The following is a 20,278-nucleotide window of genomic DNA, read 5'->3' on the forward strand; positions in this document are numbered from 1 at the left end:
AGCTCTCAGCACACGCCGCACACTGCCCGTTTTGCAGATCGCTTTCAAGATACGGGCCCGTGCGTCTCTCTTTCACGCTAAGTAAGCGGCGAGAACACAGCGTGCCAAGCTATCAGCAGTAGGCACACTGTCGGCATCGCGGATCGCTTTCAAGATACGGTTAGAATGACCTAATACGGTACGGGCGGCAATTTCATATGCAGCTTCCAGCGGAGTACGTTTGGTGACGGTTCATAATGGTTCGACGCGGATGGATAAGGCGCTAAACAGCGATAACGGCTTACAATGATCGGAACGTCATCAGCGCACTTGGGGCCGCCACCTGCAGTATACTTTGCTTGCGTTATCAATGCACTTTGCGCCGCCGTTAGTTGTGTAATATACACACAAGGAGGTATCAAAGACTTTAAGGCGAGACCTCGCATTACTCCATGCGTCAAATAAAAAAAAAAAGGCTATTGCCAAAAGGGGCACGTGTTGGCAAAGTGATGTGTTTATAGAAATGTGGAGCTAAATACACACGCAAACATTAGAACATTAGAACGAAACTATGGTGTCGCATTAACTACATAGGAATAAAAAGTAAGCCTATACATATCCAACTAAAGCGCATAACTAAACCTTAGATAAGCAATGGCAGAATATTTCTTGCAGTTAGTGATTAAGAAATTTCATAATAATCGTGATCTCGCCCCTTATGACTGCTATTAGGCTCTGACGTGCCGTGCGGTCTAAGTGCGGTCGACGCTAGCGCGCACACGGGAAAAGGATGAACAATGTACTCGTGTCAATATTGTTAAAAAGCCGGGAGGCAGTACATTGAACGCGCGCCCAACGCAGAAATCACGGAACTATCCAATCGATGCCTCTAGGTCCTGCGAGCACCTTCGTGTTCGCCTTCGAGTGCGGACTCCCATTCACACCCTACCCTTAATTCTCTTCCAGTGTTTGTTGAGGGGGCTGGTTAACATCCCAGCCTTTCCTCTCTTCGATTGCTCTATATCTCTCTCGTTGAGGGGAATTATTGCTAAGAAAGACACACACGCAGTGAGGGGGGACGAACACAGGTGCTTGTGTTCGTCTCCCCTTTTACAGTGAAGCTGTGAGCCTCTAGTTGGTCAGGATTTTTCGTGTCCGCGTGCGCGGTGCTCACACAAATGTGTGGGCCGATCCCGGAGACTGCAAAGAAGCGCGAAGCGCACAGTGTGCTGCTTCTCCAAGAGGCATCCCATGACGTCATCAGGTGAAATCATCACTTGACGTCATCGCGAGACGTCACGTTTCACGTGATGGTGTCATGAGGCGATATCGGCACGTGACGATGCCGTTATCACGTAACGGCACGTTTGAGGTGATGATGTAATCGTGTCAAACGTGACGTCACCACTTGGTCACATGGGTTTTGGTACCATCGGATGTGAACGGCGGATTTTTCGCTTCATGCCCCCCCCCTCAGCAGTTGTAGTGGCGGTTTTCCACAGCTTCACTGGGCACCCACTGTCGCGAGGCCGGGATGGCGAGTAATTTTTTTGTGTGTGTGCGTCTCTCTAAGCGCTAATTCGCCTAAACTGTTATGCAAGGCCAATTAGCCCAATGCTTAGTAATTCCCGCGACTAGTGCTCCTGCTTTTACCTACCGAAGAACTCTGACATATCGTTGGGATGTTAGTTCTTCAGGATTCGATCGCACCGACATCCAGTAAACATCTCTGTGGACACTGCCTGTAGACCAATAATGCGCCTATGGAATACCCGAGATAGCTAAGAAGTCACGAATCTCCCCCGGTGGTTACAAGCAACTTACCTTGTCTCTGGACTATATACGGCGGCTCTCTATACGTATACACAGATGCGAGTCGTCACTTCATGCGTTCCAGCAGTTGCCTTTGTTACCGCACGAGAGGCAAATGTGATCGCACGAGCGTTAGAAATGGAGCACAGTATGACTTAAGCTACAGAATGAGTTCAGCTACACGAGCACAAGGTGAGAACAGGAGCGAACGCTTCGACAAGTGGACTTGCCTTCTTCAAGGCAAGTCCGGCAAGTTCTTTAACGAAAGTTTCGACAAGTCCACTTGTCGAAACGTTGGCTCCTGCTCTCGCCTTGTTCTCCTGTTGCTCATCATGTTGAATTTCCATCTCCTGCATTCCCCATGTTTTCCGTGCAGAATGAGTTCTCATACAAGATGCTGTTCGTTTTGTCTCCTGCCAGATACTCCAGAAATGGAGGGTGCTCTCCAACGTGAAATAAGCGCTCAAACATTTTAATATTTTAAAAAAGGGGACCCCTTTAATTTGGTCCTAGACGTACTTGAGTTACTCGACCTTGCTCAGCGAACCGGTCACTCCCATTACCTTCCAATGGAATTAGTTGGCAACGAAGCTAGCCGGTGCTGAAGCAACATCAGCTTTTACTTAAGCCTCCTAAGAACGGGTCCCGTGTTCACGAACGGAAGCAAGTTCTTTTCACTTATACAATACTGCACAATACCTTGCGGACTCAACCAGGCCATTGTTACATGTGCCAGCGGGAAATAAGCTCTGACACGACCTTTCACCTTCCCGCTAAAGTCAAGGGGAGTCAAACAAGCCCGATCCACCTAATTCGCCGTGATGTCACCTTCACTCGATGCTACGCACATCTCATCGGCCGTACCGTCACGTGGCTGAAACTGTGCAGTACGTATTTAGCGACTGCCCTTCCTCTGTGCGAGAGGTAGACGTTGACTTCTGCGCTGGCAAGCGTAGGAAAGCAAGCATTATGAGAGGCTGCCATTCTGAGCACTTGTCGTAAGCGCGTGGCAGCAAAACAGCTACGAGTGCTTTTATAGACTATTCGTACAACACTGGACTTGTCTCAATGCGTTAGAGACCACTTTGTTGCGTAATTAATGTCAATTACACACCCCTTCCTCCTTTCCTCATCATATTTCATCACTCTTTGTGTCCCCTTTCCTGCTTCTGTGCAGAGTAACAGGCTAGAAGATACTAGCACCAACCGAGCTATCTGCCTTTCTTATAAATTATCCCTCTCGTGAACATATGTTAGCGAGGGCAATACGTCTGTCCGGTAAGTATATGATAGAATGCACAATAATTTGCATTTAAAAACAAAATTTGTCTTGTCCCCTCCGTCCCCTTTTTTCTTTCAATGTCACGCTGCAATTGCAAACAAACGCCTCTCAGTGGGCTCCTGACCGTGGACTTCTCCACCCAAGCTCCACCCACGCGATGATGGCAGGAAAAACGGTCCGAGGTCAGGCATTGGAGCTTGGTAGGTGAATGGACTATGGCATGACCTCTGGGGTCAAGTCGTCTAATAAGCGCTTTCATCATGCTTTCCTGGCCTTCTTTACAGTCGGCGCGGTAAGCCCGTTCCACTGCTATCGCTTTTGCGGGATCGCAGAGCACCTCTCATACCTTATCTTCCTTCTTAACCCACCCCGGCGCGCTAATCTTTTCGTGGCACGCTCGCGGGGGGGTTACGGACCACCGCGCAAAACCAATTACCACCATCCAGACATTACGTTACATGCCTGCACGTCACGTGACAAGACGTCCACCGCGCTACGGCGCGAAGTCCAAGCACATCATATGCGTGACCCAGCTTCGGAACGCGCGAGATATACTGAAATTCAGCGTGAAGCATGTCACATGATGAAGCGGGATATTATTTTCTTTTAGCTTTATCTGCTGTATAGGTTAAACGCTTCATGGTGACAATAAGTTGTAAAGGTAACCCAAGTCAACTTGATCTCCAAGGACTGATCTCCTCGTCTGCGTATATCAAAACGGAGACCACAGTTCACGGTCGTAAATAATTAGTGACCGTCATAGAATACAGCAGCACCGGCTCTATCAACAGATGTGCGTTTCCTGAAGCTGTGTCACTTTGACACAACAACGACACGCATGCGACTTCAGTGATTAAATCTTATATAACACTCCCTGTCTTTAGATAAGTGTACGCGTGCCTGTTGCCTAAAATATGAATTTGAAGGGAACGGCGCACACGTTCACAAGAGCAGAATCAGCAAGCCTGCAAGTGAACCGCCAGAAAACACCGTTGTCATCGCTCATATTTCAGGCAGAACACTGAAAAATAACAACACGAGTGGGCAAGAAAGAATGCTGGCAAAAGTGCTGGGCGGCACAAACGGTCTTACCTTAGCGTATGGCGCAGGTAAAAAAAACTCTTGGGTAGAATAGCGCAGGTCCGGTTGTTTCATGTGCTTCCAGCAGGTGCAAGCGCCGGCATCTTCTCCGTTTGATAATTTCTAGAACAGGCTGGCAGGCAACACTTGTTGGGCATTGCACGTTCAACTATCCACATGACACACCGATAGGACGGTCTAAAAGTGGCGATAGGAAACAATCGTGAGTGGCTTGAACCCGAACACAGCAAAACTAAACGAAGCTTAAGCATGCTTTTACGCACTGTCGGGCTACTGCCGTAGCCGCGAACCTGGCGGCAAAAAGTAATGTGGAAAATTTGCCTGCACGCCTTCAATGATATTAGGGGCAACATTTCGCAAGGGTTCTTTTCCTCCGATTCTTTTCATTCGTTATCATTTATTCCACCAAGGGGCTGATCGCGGCGATAGCATGAACGAAGCTTCATCCGAGCAAATGACGAATGAAAAAAAAAAAAAAAAAACAGTTTACGAAATACGATTTTAGGTGGTGTTGAGCGGGCTGACTGGGCGCGTGTATAAGTATTTTGAGATAGCATATGACCAACGCAAGCTCTTCTGCTTTGGTAACGTAACATGTGGCCTGCTCAACTCTCAGTGTCACGCTGCATTCTGCGTAAGTACATGTTGAACTGAAGTGGCTTTGCTCAAAGGCGGCGTAGTTAAGGGTTTCTTATATGCTTGAAGAACTGAGGTTTCATATCGTTATTAACATCGGAGCTGTTTAAGCCGGCCGTAATTTCTAGCGCGTTAACAGAAAAAAAGTGGGATGTAGGCCAATCCTGGCGGTAGTGCAGAAAGGGTCCATGGGCAATGGCACATACCCCTGTGAACTAGCATGCTGAGCCTAGCTAAGTCTAGCTAAGCATGATTGGGACAACTTAAGCTGGGTCAGTCATCGATAGCCAATCAATAGCTAATCGATAATCGACAAATAATTAACGAATTCCGGGAAGTGATGGGGATGACTTGGTAGTGCTTAGCCTAGCCGAAATACGTGGACAATACCTTGCTATAGCCAATCCATAGCCAATGAATAGCTAATAAATAACCGATCAATAATCAATAAATTTCAGAAATTACTGGGGATGACTTGGTAGTGCTTAGCTTAGCACAAAGTCCAGGACTAGCTAGGTGCCCATCAGCTCCGCTGTCTCGTTAGCATTCCGCCTCCAGTGTATGCTACGCTAATGTTTTATTCCGCCGACAGTTACACATGGACGAAAAAAGAAGCAAGAGAAAAATGATGTGGCAGCACTTTTTTTTATGCACCCATTGTTTATTTCCCATGTAAGCTTTCCTCAGCCAAAAGATGCTGATCTAGTTTAAATGAGTCAAAGTAAATTTATACCAAAGTCAATACAGACAGCTCATGCATGTGCGATCATTTTAATGTTTGTGTGGAGCTTCCCCAAGAGACATGGAGAAAGCAAGAACAAGTCTAGTGCACTAAAAATGTGTGCAGCAGGTCGGGATTGTACTTCGCGGTATGTTGACAAGGTATGGTGCAGACCTTCAACCAGTTAGATAGGACACAAAACATTAAGCACACACTGCATTCGGTCACTGTACGCACCCGTCCCGTCTGCAGCGACAGCAAATGTGTTACAACAACAGTGACACTAAATAATTCAAGGAACTTCCCGCAGTAAATGCAACCACATATTTTTGTACGAGCACGTATGAAGTCCCGGACAAGGGACTTAGTTACGCTGAGACTAAGATATATTATTTCCTGCAACTCCTGCTCCCATTTACATAAACTGGCGTATCATAGTGGCCATACCAGCATCAACCTTACAAGAAGTCCCCCAAAATATGCCAAATACAACTTGTAATAATTACCACCACACATATGTCAAGGAGCTTATGAGAGGCAATATGAGAGCATGAAGACTAGTTTATCAACAGCGCGGCGCCAACAAAAGAAGCATCAGCTTGGAAACGACGTTTCTACAAGGGAACCTAACTTCGTAAGGACCTTAAAGTGCCCTTTTCGAAACGTCAGCACCAGGCTGATGTTTCGCTTGTTCTACCCTATTGATCAGCCAGTGCATGAGAGTATTTGAGAACAGGACTGCACAGACGACAGCCGTAATAAACGTTGATGTTTCTGTATCATTGTTTCTACTAATACCTGCCAGCATGCTACCTCGAAAGTAAGGATAGAGACCAAAAAGAAAACAAGGACCCCATTCAGGCGTCGTACGCTCTTTAGGGAGCCTACAGTGACAATCGTAGAGAAAGGCTCGGTGATGGAGCTGATGTTGTTCTCGTCAACTTTTAAAGAAAAAAGTGTTATTTGTAAGAACCGAACGGCACGCACCATAGTACTTCATCTTAACATATAATCCGAATGAGACTTCGCTCACCACATACTGGTTAGAGCACGCGCTTTGCACAAAGTCTCTCACGGTGCGGCCCATAGTAATGTTACATCGGCGCGTGCACACACTCTAAGCAACTACAGACCCATGTTCGATCATCTCTACAGCAATAAAACCCCTAGAATTTTTTTCCAGACTTTTTTCCAGATTATTCTGCGTCTTGCCATCTGGCTTGGGATGTTTTCGCTCCAATGAATGCGTGTGCGCGTGCGTGTGTGTTTGGCAATGCCCCCGCACATCTGCTAAAAAACGAGAACTGCAAGTAAATGAAAAAAAGTTAGATATGAGTTATCCTCATAACGTGCATTGGAGCACATTCTGCCTTGGAGTGCTAGGTCTACGCCAAGACGCCAGTATGCCAGGTCTCGCACGATATGGCCTCCGAGTTTTAGAACATGCTGTCCAGCCTCGAAGCTGGAGCATGGGAAGTTCATGAGCGAGTGAGCCAGACCTCTTTTTTTCCTCGGCTGTCGTAGGAACGCAAACCATGCTTCTCTTGCTTTTGGTGCACAATTGTACAGCTGCACTTCCTTTGCGCGGACACCTATTTTGCTAAATTTACAAATCGGTGCCCCCAAAGTACTTTCCAGCATGCGAAAGTACATCCCAAACGAGGCACCCACACAGGTTCATAGTTCAAAGGTATGACTAAACAGAGTATACTTCATTCTTTCCACAGCGTCCACCTCATTGTCACTGACGTCGTGCCGTCAAGGGGTCGCTGCACACAATATCGATTCTCTCATTAAAACTGTTGCACGAACTGAGGCTGCCCGCTTGGCCAACTGTACAGTCCCCGCGATGCTTGCCGAATGAACCCGTGCCTTCAGTACACTGGAATGAATGAGAGTCCACAGCACAAGCTGCACGGTCCGCTGTCACGGTGCAGTAGGTACTAGGAGTTAGATGGTACACGCAGTTCCTCTTGTTCTTCTTTCTGGGGTTTTACGTGCCAAAACCAGTGCCACGGAAGCAAACGATCACTCCGTCGTCGTCATGAAGACAGGTCATTGAATGAATACTGCGCTGTCCGTAACGGCTGCAGTGGCTGAAGCAATATCGTCGTCTGTACTAGACAAAACGACGCTGAATACTTGATTGAGTCCAGATGCAAAGTGATGACGTTGAGGTGCACGGGTGGGAACAACAAATATCACTGAACTTGCCTTGAACACAGGAATTACGATGCAGGCCTCTGAGAAGCTGCGTCTTGAAATGCACGGAGAGAGTGAGGGGAAATCACAACTACGGTCATGGCGCGTCAGTGAAAACCAACTGTTCGAAGCGCATAATGTCTGTGGAGATCAAGCCTAGGCACCATCCGTATACAACCACAATCCCTTCTCCACGAAGTGCGCACGCAGTTCAAGTGACGCCGGCAGTTGCCGACCGTGACGATGGTTGCTTACTGGAGCATGAGCTTGACTCCACGTCAGTCCACAACAAGGCCACACTCCTTTGATGAGCTGCAAGGAATGGTAGCATGGTTATAGGATTACGTGTAAGCGGTTAGGCATACCCAGCCGTCATGCTCTTTCTAGAGAAGTATTACGTCATTGCTTAACGCGTCCGTTGTTTTTTATACAACCAAATATACGCATTTCCTTGAAAAAAAAAACCCTTAAATACACTCGTAGTCGGTTCCTTGTACAGGCGTCGAATTATGAACGATTTCTTCCACATTACATTACTTTACCTTTTGTCAGTAGTTTGAACGTCACCGCTTCGTCCTCTGCGCTGTGCGCTGCCGTCATGCCATGACCAGCCATGCGTTGCGACCTTCGCACGTGATTGTTGAAATTTCCTTAAGCTCTATAGAGGCCCTTACTCTTGCTCAACCAATTCCGGGGCATTTATTTATTTATTTATTTATTTATTTATTTATTTATTTATTTATTTATTTATTTATTTATTTATTTATTTATTTATTTATTTATTTATTCGTTACTTCAAAGGCTTCTTGCGAAGGAGTATAATTACTTAAGATCTGGGACAATTTCACAAAATATTATTTTCAATACAATTCTTCAAAGTGGCAGCATGGGAGCTCAGCCCGACGCGAGGAGGCAGGTCGTTCCAGTCCTTTGCTGTTTGTACGAATAATAATCGCAAATGTGCAGAAGTGCAAGTGCTCTGAGGATAACCAGCTTCGCAGTGGCTTGTGCGACAAGAACTGCGATGAGCTGGTGTGATGAATGCCCAAATGGCGAGCAATAACATTTGTGGAATAGGCGAAGCTGACAGGTTTTAAGCTTTGATTGCACACTGCCAACATTAGCGCGTGATTTATGTTCGAATGGATTTGATTTTCGGGGTTTTGCGTGCCAAAACTACGATTTGATTATGAGGTACGCCGTAGTGGGAGACTCCGGGTTAATTTTGACCACCAGGGGATCGTGTCCCCAATGCACGGAACGCGGGCGTTCTTGCATATCGCCCCCATCGAAATGAGGCCGGCGCGGACGGGATTTCCATTAAATGACCTCGTGCTTAGCATCGCAACCCCATAGCCAACGCCGCGGGGGTGATTTATGCTCTGTTACACTAGTGCCAAGTGAAAAATGCGAGCAAATAAACGTAACTGCGTGGTTGGGAATAGATTCAAGGGCTTTAGACACTTTCATTGACAATTTTCAGTGCGCGCTCAGTATACCTGAGCAAGCGGAAGCAAACGTGACGAATGGTACTTCATGCCTTCCACCAGCGTTATTTTCACGTGGCATAGTTCTAGAGTACATTCAAATAGCTTTTGTTACAATACTCGCCTAAGACGGCAAAGTAGACGGCTAAGCGGACAGCGGCCATCTTAAGTCTCGTTCCAATTCTCACGGAGGCGTAAAAGTAGACAGCTTGGCGAAAACGGCATCAAAGTCAGAAACGATGCAGGCTACTTTCCTGTCCGAACAAGATGGCGGCTGGGCAGGATGCTAGGTAAGCCGACAGGAACGTTGTCGGCGCACAAGAAAACGTAGACGTGCTTTCCTACGCCCTTAATGTAAGTCACACCGTGTTTTTCATAGGTCATAGGGCTTAAAATACAGAAATAATGCATGCCTTTCTCTACTTTTTCTTGTCGCCGCCAGGTGGCGTCTCATTGCCGACGCGTCTTTCATACGTCATCCAGACGGTTCAAAACACGTTCCATTACATGGGCTCGAAGCTGTCTTGGCTGTCTCCTTAGCTGTCTTCGTAGACAGTCTCCGATGCTGGCGACAATTGGAACACACCCATAGTGTACATCATTCTAGTGAGGCGTTACACCGGACGTGGCGTCACACCTATTTAGAAGCGGAAAGCCAAAGCATTCGTGTGTGCCCTTTGCCTACAACTCTGCGAGGCGCAGTGCTTTTCTGCGCTACTTCTCGGAGTGACCTCCCTTTGCTTGCATATGTACAGTCGCTGCCACTGCTAGCCGGTACACGGGAACCCATGGCATCGCTCTGCGGAGTGCCGTCACCGGCGCCTTGTGAAGTCTTGGGGCGCAAGCGCAATCAAAGCGATGGGCGAAACGCATCGTCTCCTCTTCGGCGCACGCGTTGGTGGAAAGTTTTAGCTTAACGTTATCACATTGGGGGTCACTGTTCCGCGAGCAAACTTTGCAGAAAAAGAGTTTTAGTATAGCGTGATAGCGTAGTTTACGCGCGGGACGCTATTCCATTAGGCTTTCAATTTCGTATACATCGTAAATAGATAGTGATTCTATCTATTCGCCAAGCTTTGTGTGTGCGTCCGGAAAGTGCGAGATGCAGCATAATGGGAGTCGCGAGCGCTCTGTATTTCTACTTTCGATGCCCGCCGAACCCGGGCGAAATCAGTACAAGCAGTACAAGCTGTCTACCGTAGCTTACGGCATCTTCCGATCTCAGACGCCGTATGCCGTCGTCGCGCCTAGCTCCAGACATCACCGATAGCTGGCGCTGGGATCTCGAAGGCACCTAGCCTGCTAGTGTTTGTGAGGAGGCGAGGTCACTATTAACGTGATAGCGTTTAGGGCCCCGTGTCGAAGAAAATACGGCGTCGGCAACCGGTGTGTGATCGCGGGTGGCGGAGAAAATCATCCAACCACATCGACCGCGCAGGCTCTCCACGCGGTGCAAGGTTTTGGTGAACAAAATTGAATATCTCGCAGTGAAATCCGTCCGAAAATGGTAAAGTACGACTTTACCATTCGGCGTTGGATTCGCCGTCGGATTGTTTACAAATCGGCGTAGGATTGTAATTTGAATGTACGAGAAAACCTAATTCTGCTACGAGGAAACACAAACCCCTTTTCCAGAATTTCTACCAGACCTGCCCGCGTCGGGGCAATACCAAACAAATAATAAAATAATGAAAAACGTGCTAGGGCCTTCACATTTTAATATAAGACCACTTATATTGCCCCTGAAAAAACGTCTTACCAGCAATGCACTTCTGTTTAAAAGTGAAGCCGAATTTAAGGGGATCGGTGTATGCTTGGTCTTTGTAAGCTGGCTTTCCCACGTTCATGGTTGCAGTGAATGAAGCCTACTTGCCGTATGCGAACGATGCGATGCGAACGGGTCCCGATAACGCTATCGCGTTCTACTCTTAAAGTCGAAGCTTAAGCGTCCTCCAATTTTTTTGTTACAGCCCCGTTGCATAGCGAATGCCAATAAATCACCATCATCACCATTTCTTTTGTTAGACCTCGACGCGTTGGAAACCAGAAGCGATCTCGAAAACTCCACAAGCTAATCCATAATACTCTGTCGTAGAAGCAGCTTGAGACAAAGCAAAAGCCGTTTACACAGTCAATTCTGCGAAGTGAATTCTACAAAAGCAACTTCAAATTAAGTTCTAAGCGGGTGGCCGGGACCGCCGCCATGTTTTACGTAAACTACGTGAACCACGCTTTAGACGGTAACGTTAAATGTGAGAAATAACGTGCGCACGCTAAGCGCTATTGGCCGTATAGCGTTCTGCGCATGCGTATTTCGATCGCGCTATTCCGCTAAGCCCGCCATTACGCTAATATTATTAATAACAGTTTTCTCCTAATTTCAACTAGATTATCGGCTATCCGCGTTTGCTCTCTGATCCACATCGCTCTCCTCCCGTCTCCTAACGTTATGCCTAACATTTTTCAGCTAGCATGGGCCACTGAGGTTCCTAAAGGTTTCGGGCCAAAAGGCTCGCAGACAACCAAACAATCTACCGCACTAAATATTTTGACCAGCCATCAAAATAGCTGGTATCCTCTATCTGGCGTTACAATTGTCTAGATATGATGTTGGCTTCCAGTTAAACAAACGATGTTTTTATCCTATTTGAGCTACGAAAAGCTGAGCAATTCGCAGGGATTCACAGTATGAAAAGGCAGGCGTACGAAACACGTACACAACGGGAACAAAAAAGTAAAACGCCTCTTTCTTGCCGTGCTTTTCGTTCCTTTCGTGTCTGTCTTTTGTAAAGCTGCCTCTTGATATCATGCATTTTTCTTTCTCATCTATCTTGATTTGATAAGTGTGCGTGTGCTTGCTCGGTGGAATGGTCGCACCGGCTATACCAGTGCTTTGGCGGTCAGTTACTGTGGGCTGAAGAGCCACTCCTGGATCCTCTGCGGGGCTGGGACGGCTGGCCGCTCTCCAGACCGGCGATGGTGTCTTGCGCCACAATCTGCTCACGCTTGATGCGCTGCTGAACCGACCGGGGCACGTCCGGTATCAGGGCGGCCACCAGACTCGTTATGAAGAAGACCACGTGCTGGACGTACGCAGAAAGTAAAAAAAAAGGAAACAACAAGAAAATTAAAACAGAAAGCTCAGGAGCTGGTTATTTCAGAGCGTGAAAGAAGTACGGTGACCTGAGAGCTTAAAAAGCATAAGCACGAGAGGAACATTGCTGCTATTCCTGTTCCTCGTTGTTGCTGAAATTATCAATTTAGAAGATCTTGGCACTAAGAAAAGGTGCTGGCGACCTTTTTTTTTCACTCAAAAAGCATAAATGTATATCACGAGTAATAGGACATCGCGAATACAAACGAAACCTAGCATAGAATAACAGAAACAAAACAAATGCTCAGAGCAGCCTTCTTCAGTTGCACTTCAACCACCAATGATGTAGGACCGGGTCTGTACGACTCATGGATGAGTACGCGATGTGACTATATGGCTTCCTATACGTGGCATTTTGCGCAACATGATCCCCACTATGCATTACTAAAATGTTCTATCGACCACTATTTATGTCGAACCAAATGTAAAACGTCGGCAATAGCAAGGAGCGAGTTTTTTTAATGCAAAAGCATTTCTATGCCTACCCAACGAGAAACGCGCCCGTCCGTCACGTAAGAGGAATGCAATGGCTCAAACAGCGTACGTTTCAATAAAGAACAAGCTCAAAACAAGCATCTGGACCATCAATTTGCATTGCACACCCCCCTCAACAGTTGTAGTGGTGGTTTTGCAACAGCTTCGCTGGACATCTACTTTCGCAGGTTGATAACGACCGATAAGGGTTGATAAGGGTCGGATGTATAGTACGATAAGTTTGATAACGTCCGATAAAGCTTGATAAGTGCTTATGCTGGTGGGATGAAGTTTCATAAGATTGATAATGACACCGCGCTGCGTGGAGGCCAGCAAGTGGCACAATGCTTACGCATATTTTGACAGCTTCAGTGGAGTTTATGCGTGAATTTTTTCTTGCAAACGCCGATCATCCACTCCCACGTCGCTCACACAGCAATGTTAAGTAGCGATGACAGGGCCGTCACGCATGAGCGATATGTTACCTACAAGGATACGCAAAATTGGAAGTCGATAGCTTAGGCGCAACTTATTGGAGTAAATGTACAACTTCCCACAGCAAGTAGCGAGAAAATCGTAAGCAAGCTGATTAGTAGAAAGATGACAATTTAAATCGGCATTACAGCGCGCGAATGAAGAAACGCCAACCCGGCGCATGTTACTCCCCTTCATTCCTGTGGTGCTTGAACGACTGTAACGCCAGGTTTCCTTTTAAAAAGGTTGTATGAAACTCGGTGGCCCTAAATGTTATAACGCTGGGCGTTCAGAAACGCGCAGTTAAGTGTGTTCTGTCCCTTTCGATCACCAAAAGGCACTGCAGTCGGCGGAAACAATAGGCTAACACATTCCCAAAGAATGAAAACGTGTCATCGTTCGCTGGCAAAGTCGCCGTAACGTTGTAATGATTCTCAAAGAACCTCTGCCGAGAATCGAGGTTGATTTGCGAACCGAAAGTGCATCTGTCGGAGAGCATGTTAGTCTGAAGAAGGAAAAATCTTACACCCCTGTGGTAGGCTGTAACGGCATGAATTACATAACGTTCTGTCGCTTCAGACCCCATAACGGTGGACCACGCCCGGGATGGGTCGCCAATAACACGTCAGTCGGCTGCTGAGTGACGTGCTCTTCATCGTCTGCCACAAGACCTGGTATCATGCGCCTGCCGTTGAATTCGCCCAGAAGTGAGGATCATTAGATGCTTCAACGACTGCTTCATTTGGGCCTCGCGACCTCCAATTATTTACTTGAAGTTTGCTCGCGCAACTTCAATCAAAACTGCGCGGACAAACGTTAATCTGCCATTTTTTGGCTGAATAAAAATACACGAAAGTACTCGTGACATGAAGAGGTAGCCTACATTAATGTTCTGCACAAACGTTTGCACTACATTATAAACTTATGAACACCCTCAAGGATTCTAAAGGGTGCCAAAATGGTCTATATATCACACCCGTACACCCGTAGGAATGTAAAAGTGTGAGGTATAGGCCGAAAGCACTTGTAAGGGTGTAAATTGGTTTACATTGTGCGCTTTATGCTTTTGCTCCTTAACATGCAACTACTTTCGGTCACGTGCTTGAATACTTTGCTTTAACAGAAATAGATAACACAGGCACTGTCTATTACGTCTGTCCTTTTTAGCTCGTGATGTGTCATTCGCGGTCTTTAGAAACGGTTACTAATTGCACGTCTTTACACCACATTGTGAAGCTTGTCCTGTGAGAGGCCGAATACGTTCCCTTTTCGTGTGCACAGACGATGAATAATTGCTGGGAACAGCAACGGGTAAAAAAAAAAAAAAACTTTGCGTACGTCTGTTCGTGTATGTCTCTCGCTCTACTATTGCAGAGTTACCTAAACGGCGGCGCAAGTTCAATGGAACGTACCTCGAAAACAACAACGAAAAAGAGCCTTGCGGCGAATATGTGCCAGTACGTCAGAGTCAGCTGGTACTCGCTTCCCGAGCCGGGTGGCTCGCGGTAGTCCAGGTACCTGCACAGTGAAGGATGTGTCATAGTGCGGAGTGGAAGCAAGCGTGAAGTCCTTGAGTGTTCTGCTCATTTCAGTGGCATTGTGGCCCAGTTTTGATGCTTATGAGCGCACGAAGGATGCGAACTCCGGCGAATCAATGAAACCTACTTGTGGTGAAGAAACCCAAGGTGGTCTTGACGCACGAAATAGTTACTCATATACGTAAACACGTCGCAACGGACAACTGACATCTCGAGGATGAACGATGACAATGATTAATGCGGTATCGAATGAGACATTTAATTTAACCCAGTTAATCCAAGTCATGGTCGTTTAACTCTTTCGTTATTACGTCTATTCAGATCGATCACCGGTGGTCGCTGCTTTATATCGCCGATTTAGACATGTTGGAGTAGTTTCTTATGCACTTAGTGCTACCCAGTCGTTAGTCCAGGCACTCTACCTTTAGAATCAGTTTAAGTGTTCCCGTTGAGCCGACAGAGGGCTACCGTGGTCTGACCTGCAATGGCGGACGGTGATTCCGTCCAGTGTGGCGTTGTCCGGCCGAGTCTCGTCATCGAAGTCGCTCGTGTCGAACGAGGACAGCGTGAAGTTGACAAACCCGCGCAGGCTGTGGTCCTTGGTGTGCACCATGCGGTACAGCATCCGCGGGATGAAGTCACTGGTATAGGCGATCAGGAACGCCTGCGAGCGTGTGTTGTACCTTCTTGGTTTAGCGAAGACCCGATGGACGAAAAAATTAGTGAATTCCTAGATGTGTCAAGAATTGCGGAGAACTACTATGAGTGAGAAAATAAAAAAAAGCAATCACGATGGACGAGGCAATGAGTCTAAGATAGTGAATAGATGACCTCGTTTGTATTACCATGAGTTCCTTTGTTTTTTTTTTATCGTGGTTTACGCCGTAAGGGGCGAATTGTAATTTGGCAGGCACTGGAAGGTTTGGCTTGCTAGCGAAGATCTAGACAGCCAAAGAGCTCTTCTCGATGAAGCTCAGCGAACCGCAGAGACCAGTGGAGCCCTCGACTGAGGGACCCACCCACCGTCCAAAACCGTTAACATAAATACAGTTTATACTAGTACTACTTATCGGGGTTTAGACCCTACAGTTAGTATTCAGAATTAGTGAAACGTTTTCCGAGAAGAAGGAGCTGTGCTGCTCGCTGCCAGGCGGACCTAACTTTTTCCGACATACCGCAGATGTTCTTTAATTTGTATAAACACGAAATGTATGTTTTCCGCTACCTTAACTAAATACTTGTTTGATTACTTGTGTTTCAAAACCAAGAAATCACAATTGAATCATTAAATTTGCAATAAATGTATGTCTGAATTAGAACCAACGGAAATTGGCCCTTTCAGTACTTTCTGGGTCCTCCTGATGCACATACCACGTACGCCATGTGTAGCTGGTCACAAAGGTTCTTGGCACACGAGATTTGACAAAAGCTGACTTATAGCGAAGCACAGACACATTGCTTCGAATTCAAAGTTTCAATCTGCAGTAACTCTTGCGACGTACAATTGATCACTTAAAAAGAAGCGCCTTGATTAAACAGAGCAGACATTTCCATTTGTTGTATAGCCCGCGCTAGAGCACTGCACGGGCTCGGGCTTACCCGAAAGCCCGGGCCCGGCGTGAGCTTTTTGACCCGGGCCCGGGCCGGGCTCGCGTTTTTTGACGCGGGCCCGGGCCGGGCTCGGGCTTTCTGGTGGTGTGCATGTAACGTGCAGCGAGTTATTCTCGGGCGTCTCAACTCTGAAAAACATATATTTTTCGGTCTCGGGCCGGGTTCGGGATGGTTTCGAGCCGGGCTCGGGCCGGGCTCGGGTCTAAGGTAAAGGGGGTGCGGGCCGGGCCGGGCGGGTAACGTAGATTATTTCCGGGCCCGGGCCGGGCCTGGGTATCGCCATAAAAGTTTTGATCTGGCTCGAGCGGGCAGCCCAACGTAAAATCGGGCCCGGGCCGGGCCCGGGCTGAAAAAATCGGCCCATGCAGTGCTCTAGCCCGTGCCCTGTAAGCTTTTGCAGGCGACTATGGGTGTATTTTGTCCGCACAAGATAAGTGATTTCATTTGTCAGCATTTAAGCATTAGACAAAGGACTTACGTTGCAGATGACAGCGAATATGGATACACCTTTCAGTATCACCTGCCAGGCACCTGTACGCAGGAGGGAAAAAAAGTAACCAAGATAATCAGGAAATAACTTTTTATAAGGTTTCCCAGAAAACAATTAGAAGCAAAGGTACCGCCCCATTGTTTCCATGCGCGCCTGTGCAATGCACTACAAGTATGTATGTATGTATGTATGTATGTATGTATGTATGTATGTATGTATGTATGTATGTATGTATGTATGTATGTATGTGTCTATGTATGCGTGTGTGTATGTATGTATGTATGTATGTATGTATGTATGTATGTATGTATGTATGTATGTATGTATGTATGTATGTATGTGTCTATGTATGCGTGTGTGTATGTATGTATGTATGTATGTATGTATGTATGTATGTATGTATGTATGTATGTATGTGTGCGTGTGTGTGTGTGTTTGTGCATGTATGTGTGTGTGTATGTATGTATGTGTGTGTGTGTGTATGTATGTGTGTGTGTGTATGTATGTATGTATGTATGTATGTTGTATGTATGTATGTATGTATGTATGTATGTATGTATGTATGTATGTATGTATGTATGTATGTATGTATGTATGTATGTATGTATGTGTGTATGTATGTATGTACTTACAATCACGAGCAAATGTCTGGAGACCGCAGATGTCACGAAGAAATAACTTTTAGATGTCTAGGCAGAGCCGGAAATGAAGTGGTACAAAACACACTTATGCTTGTTCTTCCACTTTGCACGTTGCACGGCAACGTGGAAGAACTTCACATTGCACGAATCCACGACGTATTTCACGTTGCACGGCTATGCAGTAATTATTATATTTTTTTTGTAGATGCCATGGTCTCTAAACTTTTGATACCAGTTGTACGGGTAAACTGTATAGCCATTTCTAAATATGACTGCAGGCTCCGCAATGTTTGCAAATCATTCTTTTCAGCACCAAATTTTGCAACTTCCATAGAGACCCTTTGTTCAAACTTTGCAAAAAAACGTTTCAACAAAATAAATCCGACCACAGCAACCAGTAGTGTTGTATGACAGACAGATTGAATTCTCGGGCCGAATATATTTCCTCCCGCAATTTTTTATTCCTTAACCGTTCGATTAGCTATTCGCGTAAAATGGCCAGTCAGTGCCTACTTGGTGTTCGTGGCAACTTGAGCTGCAATTGGTTGACCACCGGAATTTCTACAAGTGAATTTCCAATGACACCTGCGTACTTAAGGTGTCATGAACGGAAAGAAAGCAATGAAGGCAATGTCATTTTAAAAAAAGAGTGCACAGAAAAACGAGGTTTAAAGTGCGTCGCTGTAATTTTACGTATTCACATCGACTTTAAAATTTTTCCACGACAGAAGTCTCACCAAAGTAAACAAAGGGAATATTCACTTCAACTGACGGCGACAGCGAACAATCCTACCAATTAATCAGCTCCTTATGATCATAGTGAACCGGGACGGAAAAATGTCAAAATAAACACATTTGAAGATGAACAACTAACGGACTTATCACACTAGTCCGTGGCCTCCCGCTCGGCACAGACATACGTGTAGCATTGTGGCATGTAGTGTTGCGGCATCTCAGCGTGCTATTGGCAGCATGGGCGTAGTGACTACTTCTTTGCAACTAGCGATGATAGCATATACGCGTTGGCTAATAGAAAAACAACATTTTGGCTTGCATTACGACGCATGTACACAGTACATATGTTGCGATTATAACTGACATAGACTTGTGCTGTCGCTTACCAATGTTTGGCACCCTTTCGGCAAGCGGCCGTCGCATTTGCGAGGTGTACTTGTATGCATCCAGGCGGATTTCCACGATGTTGTTGAGAAGCGCAAACAACGGCGCCAGTGGGAATGCGGCCACGAACAGGGTGACAAAACCAAACTGAATGGCTGCAAAAGGGAGACCATACGTTTCACAGCGTTAGCAGAGAAAATTCTATATCAACATACCAGTAGCTGCAACGTAACTGACGCTGTATGTCTTCCTAGGATGTCTTCGTTAATGCAACGTAACTGACGTTGTATGTAAACCTAGGATGTCTTCGTTAATGAGAAACAGCTTTTCAAGTGATTAAAAAAATGTAGCGATGTAATAAAATGTTCCAAATTATTTGATCCTACGTCTATGTATGCTACTAGGAACGAGAGCAAATACATGCAAGACTACAACGGGCCACAACCATAACATCAAAATACTTGCGCAGTCAAGGCCTGCAACTTTCCATAGCCAAATGAGCTACAATGCCATTCACAAGGAAATCGATGACACGGTATCCGATGTTTCTTGACGGAGCAGTGCTGTCACGCCCTATAGATATTTAAGTGTCGTCATTGACCGCAGCTTTGCTTGGTCGAAGCAGGTCAGTGCACTGCGGGCCAAACTATCCAGCTTTATACACGTTATTCGTGTTGTAGCTGGACTTACGGAGCCCCTCTGAAAACCTATTTTGCCACTATATCAGGCATTGTTTGTGGGCTACCTGCGATACAGCATGCCTGTGCTTTCAAATATAAATTGAACTTGTTTTCGATCGTGGGAAAACCTTCAGGCCCAAGCTCTACGAACACGCCTAAGCCTGTCACGGTGCACATCGACGTCCGGCACCATAGAGGAATCACGGACTTATCCAATTGACGTTTACATGTCTTGTGAGCCACTTCGAGTGAACCTCTGACTGCTGACTCGACACACACACACCATCCCTTGTTTTCAATTCAACAAAAGCGCCCAAGCTGCACCTACTCAAGATGTCTCACTACTCACAGGCATATCATTTCCTCAGACTTCGCACCTACCGTCATCTCTGAACTGTCACTGTCGACACTGCACAGGCCAAACGTGCGATTTCACACACCTGGGATTTCTAAGAAGTCGCGCTTCTCTCCCTCTTGCCTTAAACAACTCACCTTGGCCCATGTGGCTGGGCTATACGATGGCTCTGTACACAGACGGATCCGTTATTTCATGCACCCCGACCGCGGCCTTTGTGATCCCTCAGCAGGGCACATTGCCCCAATACAAATTGGACCACAAATCGTCTTCAACAGCTGTAGAGCTTGTCGCAATACGGGAAGCAGCCCGTTTTGTCTCCAATCTGACACCGCCGACATGGACTATCCTTTCTGACGCAAGATGAGCGCTGCAAGCCATTGATTCATTCTCGAGAGAGGCCAGTATTACATGCTAGCATTACACGTCCTACAATTATTTGATCTTGCTCAGAGGAACGGTCACTCAATTACCTTACAATGGGTACCTGGTCACAGCGGCTTGGCCGGCGACCAGCTAGCC

The 20,278-nt window shown here is 46.5% G+C and overlaps 1 protein-coding gene across 1 annotated transcript in view; it reads right to left on the reverse strand.

Annotated features, from left to right (window-relative positions):
• Positions 1-5,457: 5,457 nt before the first annotated feature.
• Positions 5,458-20,278, reverse strand: part of LOC119463972 (anoctamin-4) — a 142,748-nt gene continuing 127,927 nt past the window's right edge. The window contains exons 34-40 of the mRNA XM_049655446.1: positions 18,724-18,876; positions 16,950-17,002; positions 15,340-15,524; positions 14,735-14,840; positions 12,129-12,303; positions 7,548-8,045; positions 5,458-7,503 (exon numbers count right to left, since the gene is read on the reverse strand). Of these exons, the coding sequence (XP_049511403.1) occupies positions 7,945-8,045; positions 12,129-12,303; positions 14,735-14,840; positions 15,340-15,524; positions 16,950-17,002; positions 18,724-18,876 (773 nt within the window). The 3' untranslated portion in view covers positions 5,458-7,503; positions 7,548-7,944. The remainder of the gene's footprint in view (positions 7,504-7,547; positions 8,046-12,128; positions 12,304-14,734; positions 14,841-15,339; positions 15,525-16,949; positions 17,003-18,723; positions 18,877-20,278) is intronic.

Source organism: Dermacentor silvarum, chromosome 9, assembly GCF_013339745.2.
Source record: "Dermacentor silvarum isolate Dsil-2018 chromosome 9, BIME_Dsil_1.4, whole genome shotgun sequence".
NCBI classification, from domain to species: Eukaryota; Metazoa; Arthropoda; class Arachnida; order Ixodida; family Ixodidae; genus Dermacentor; species Dermacentor silvarum.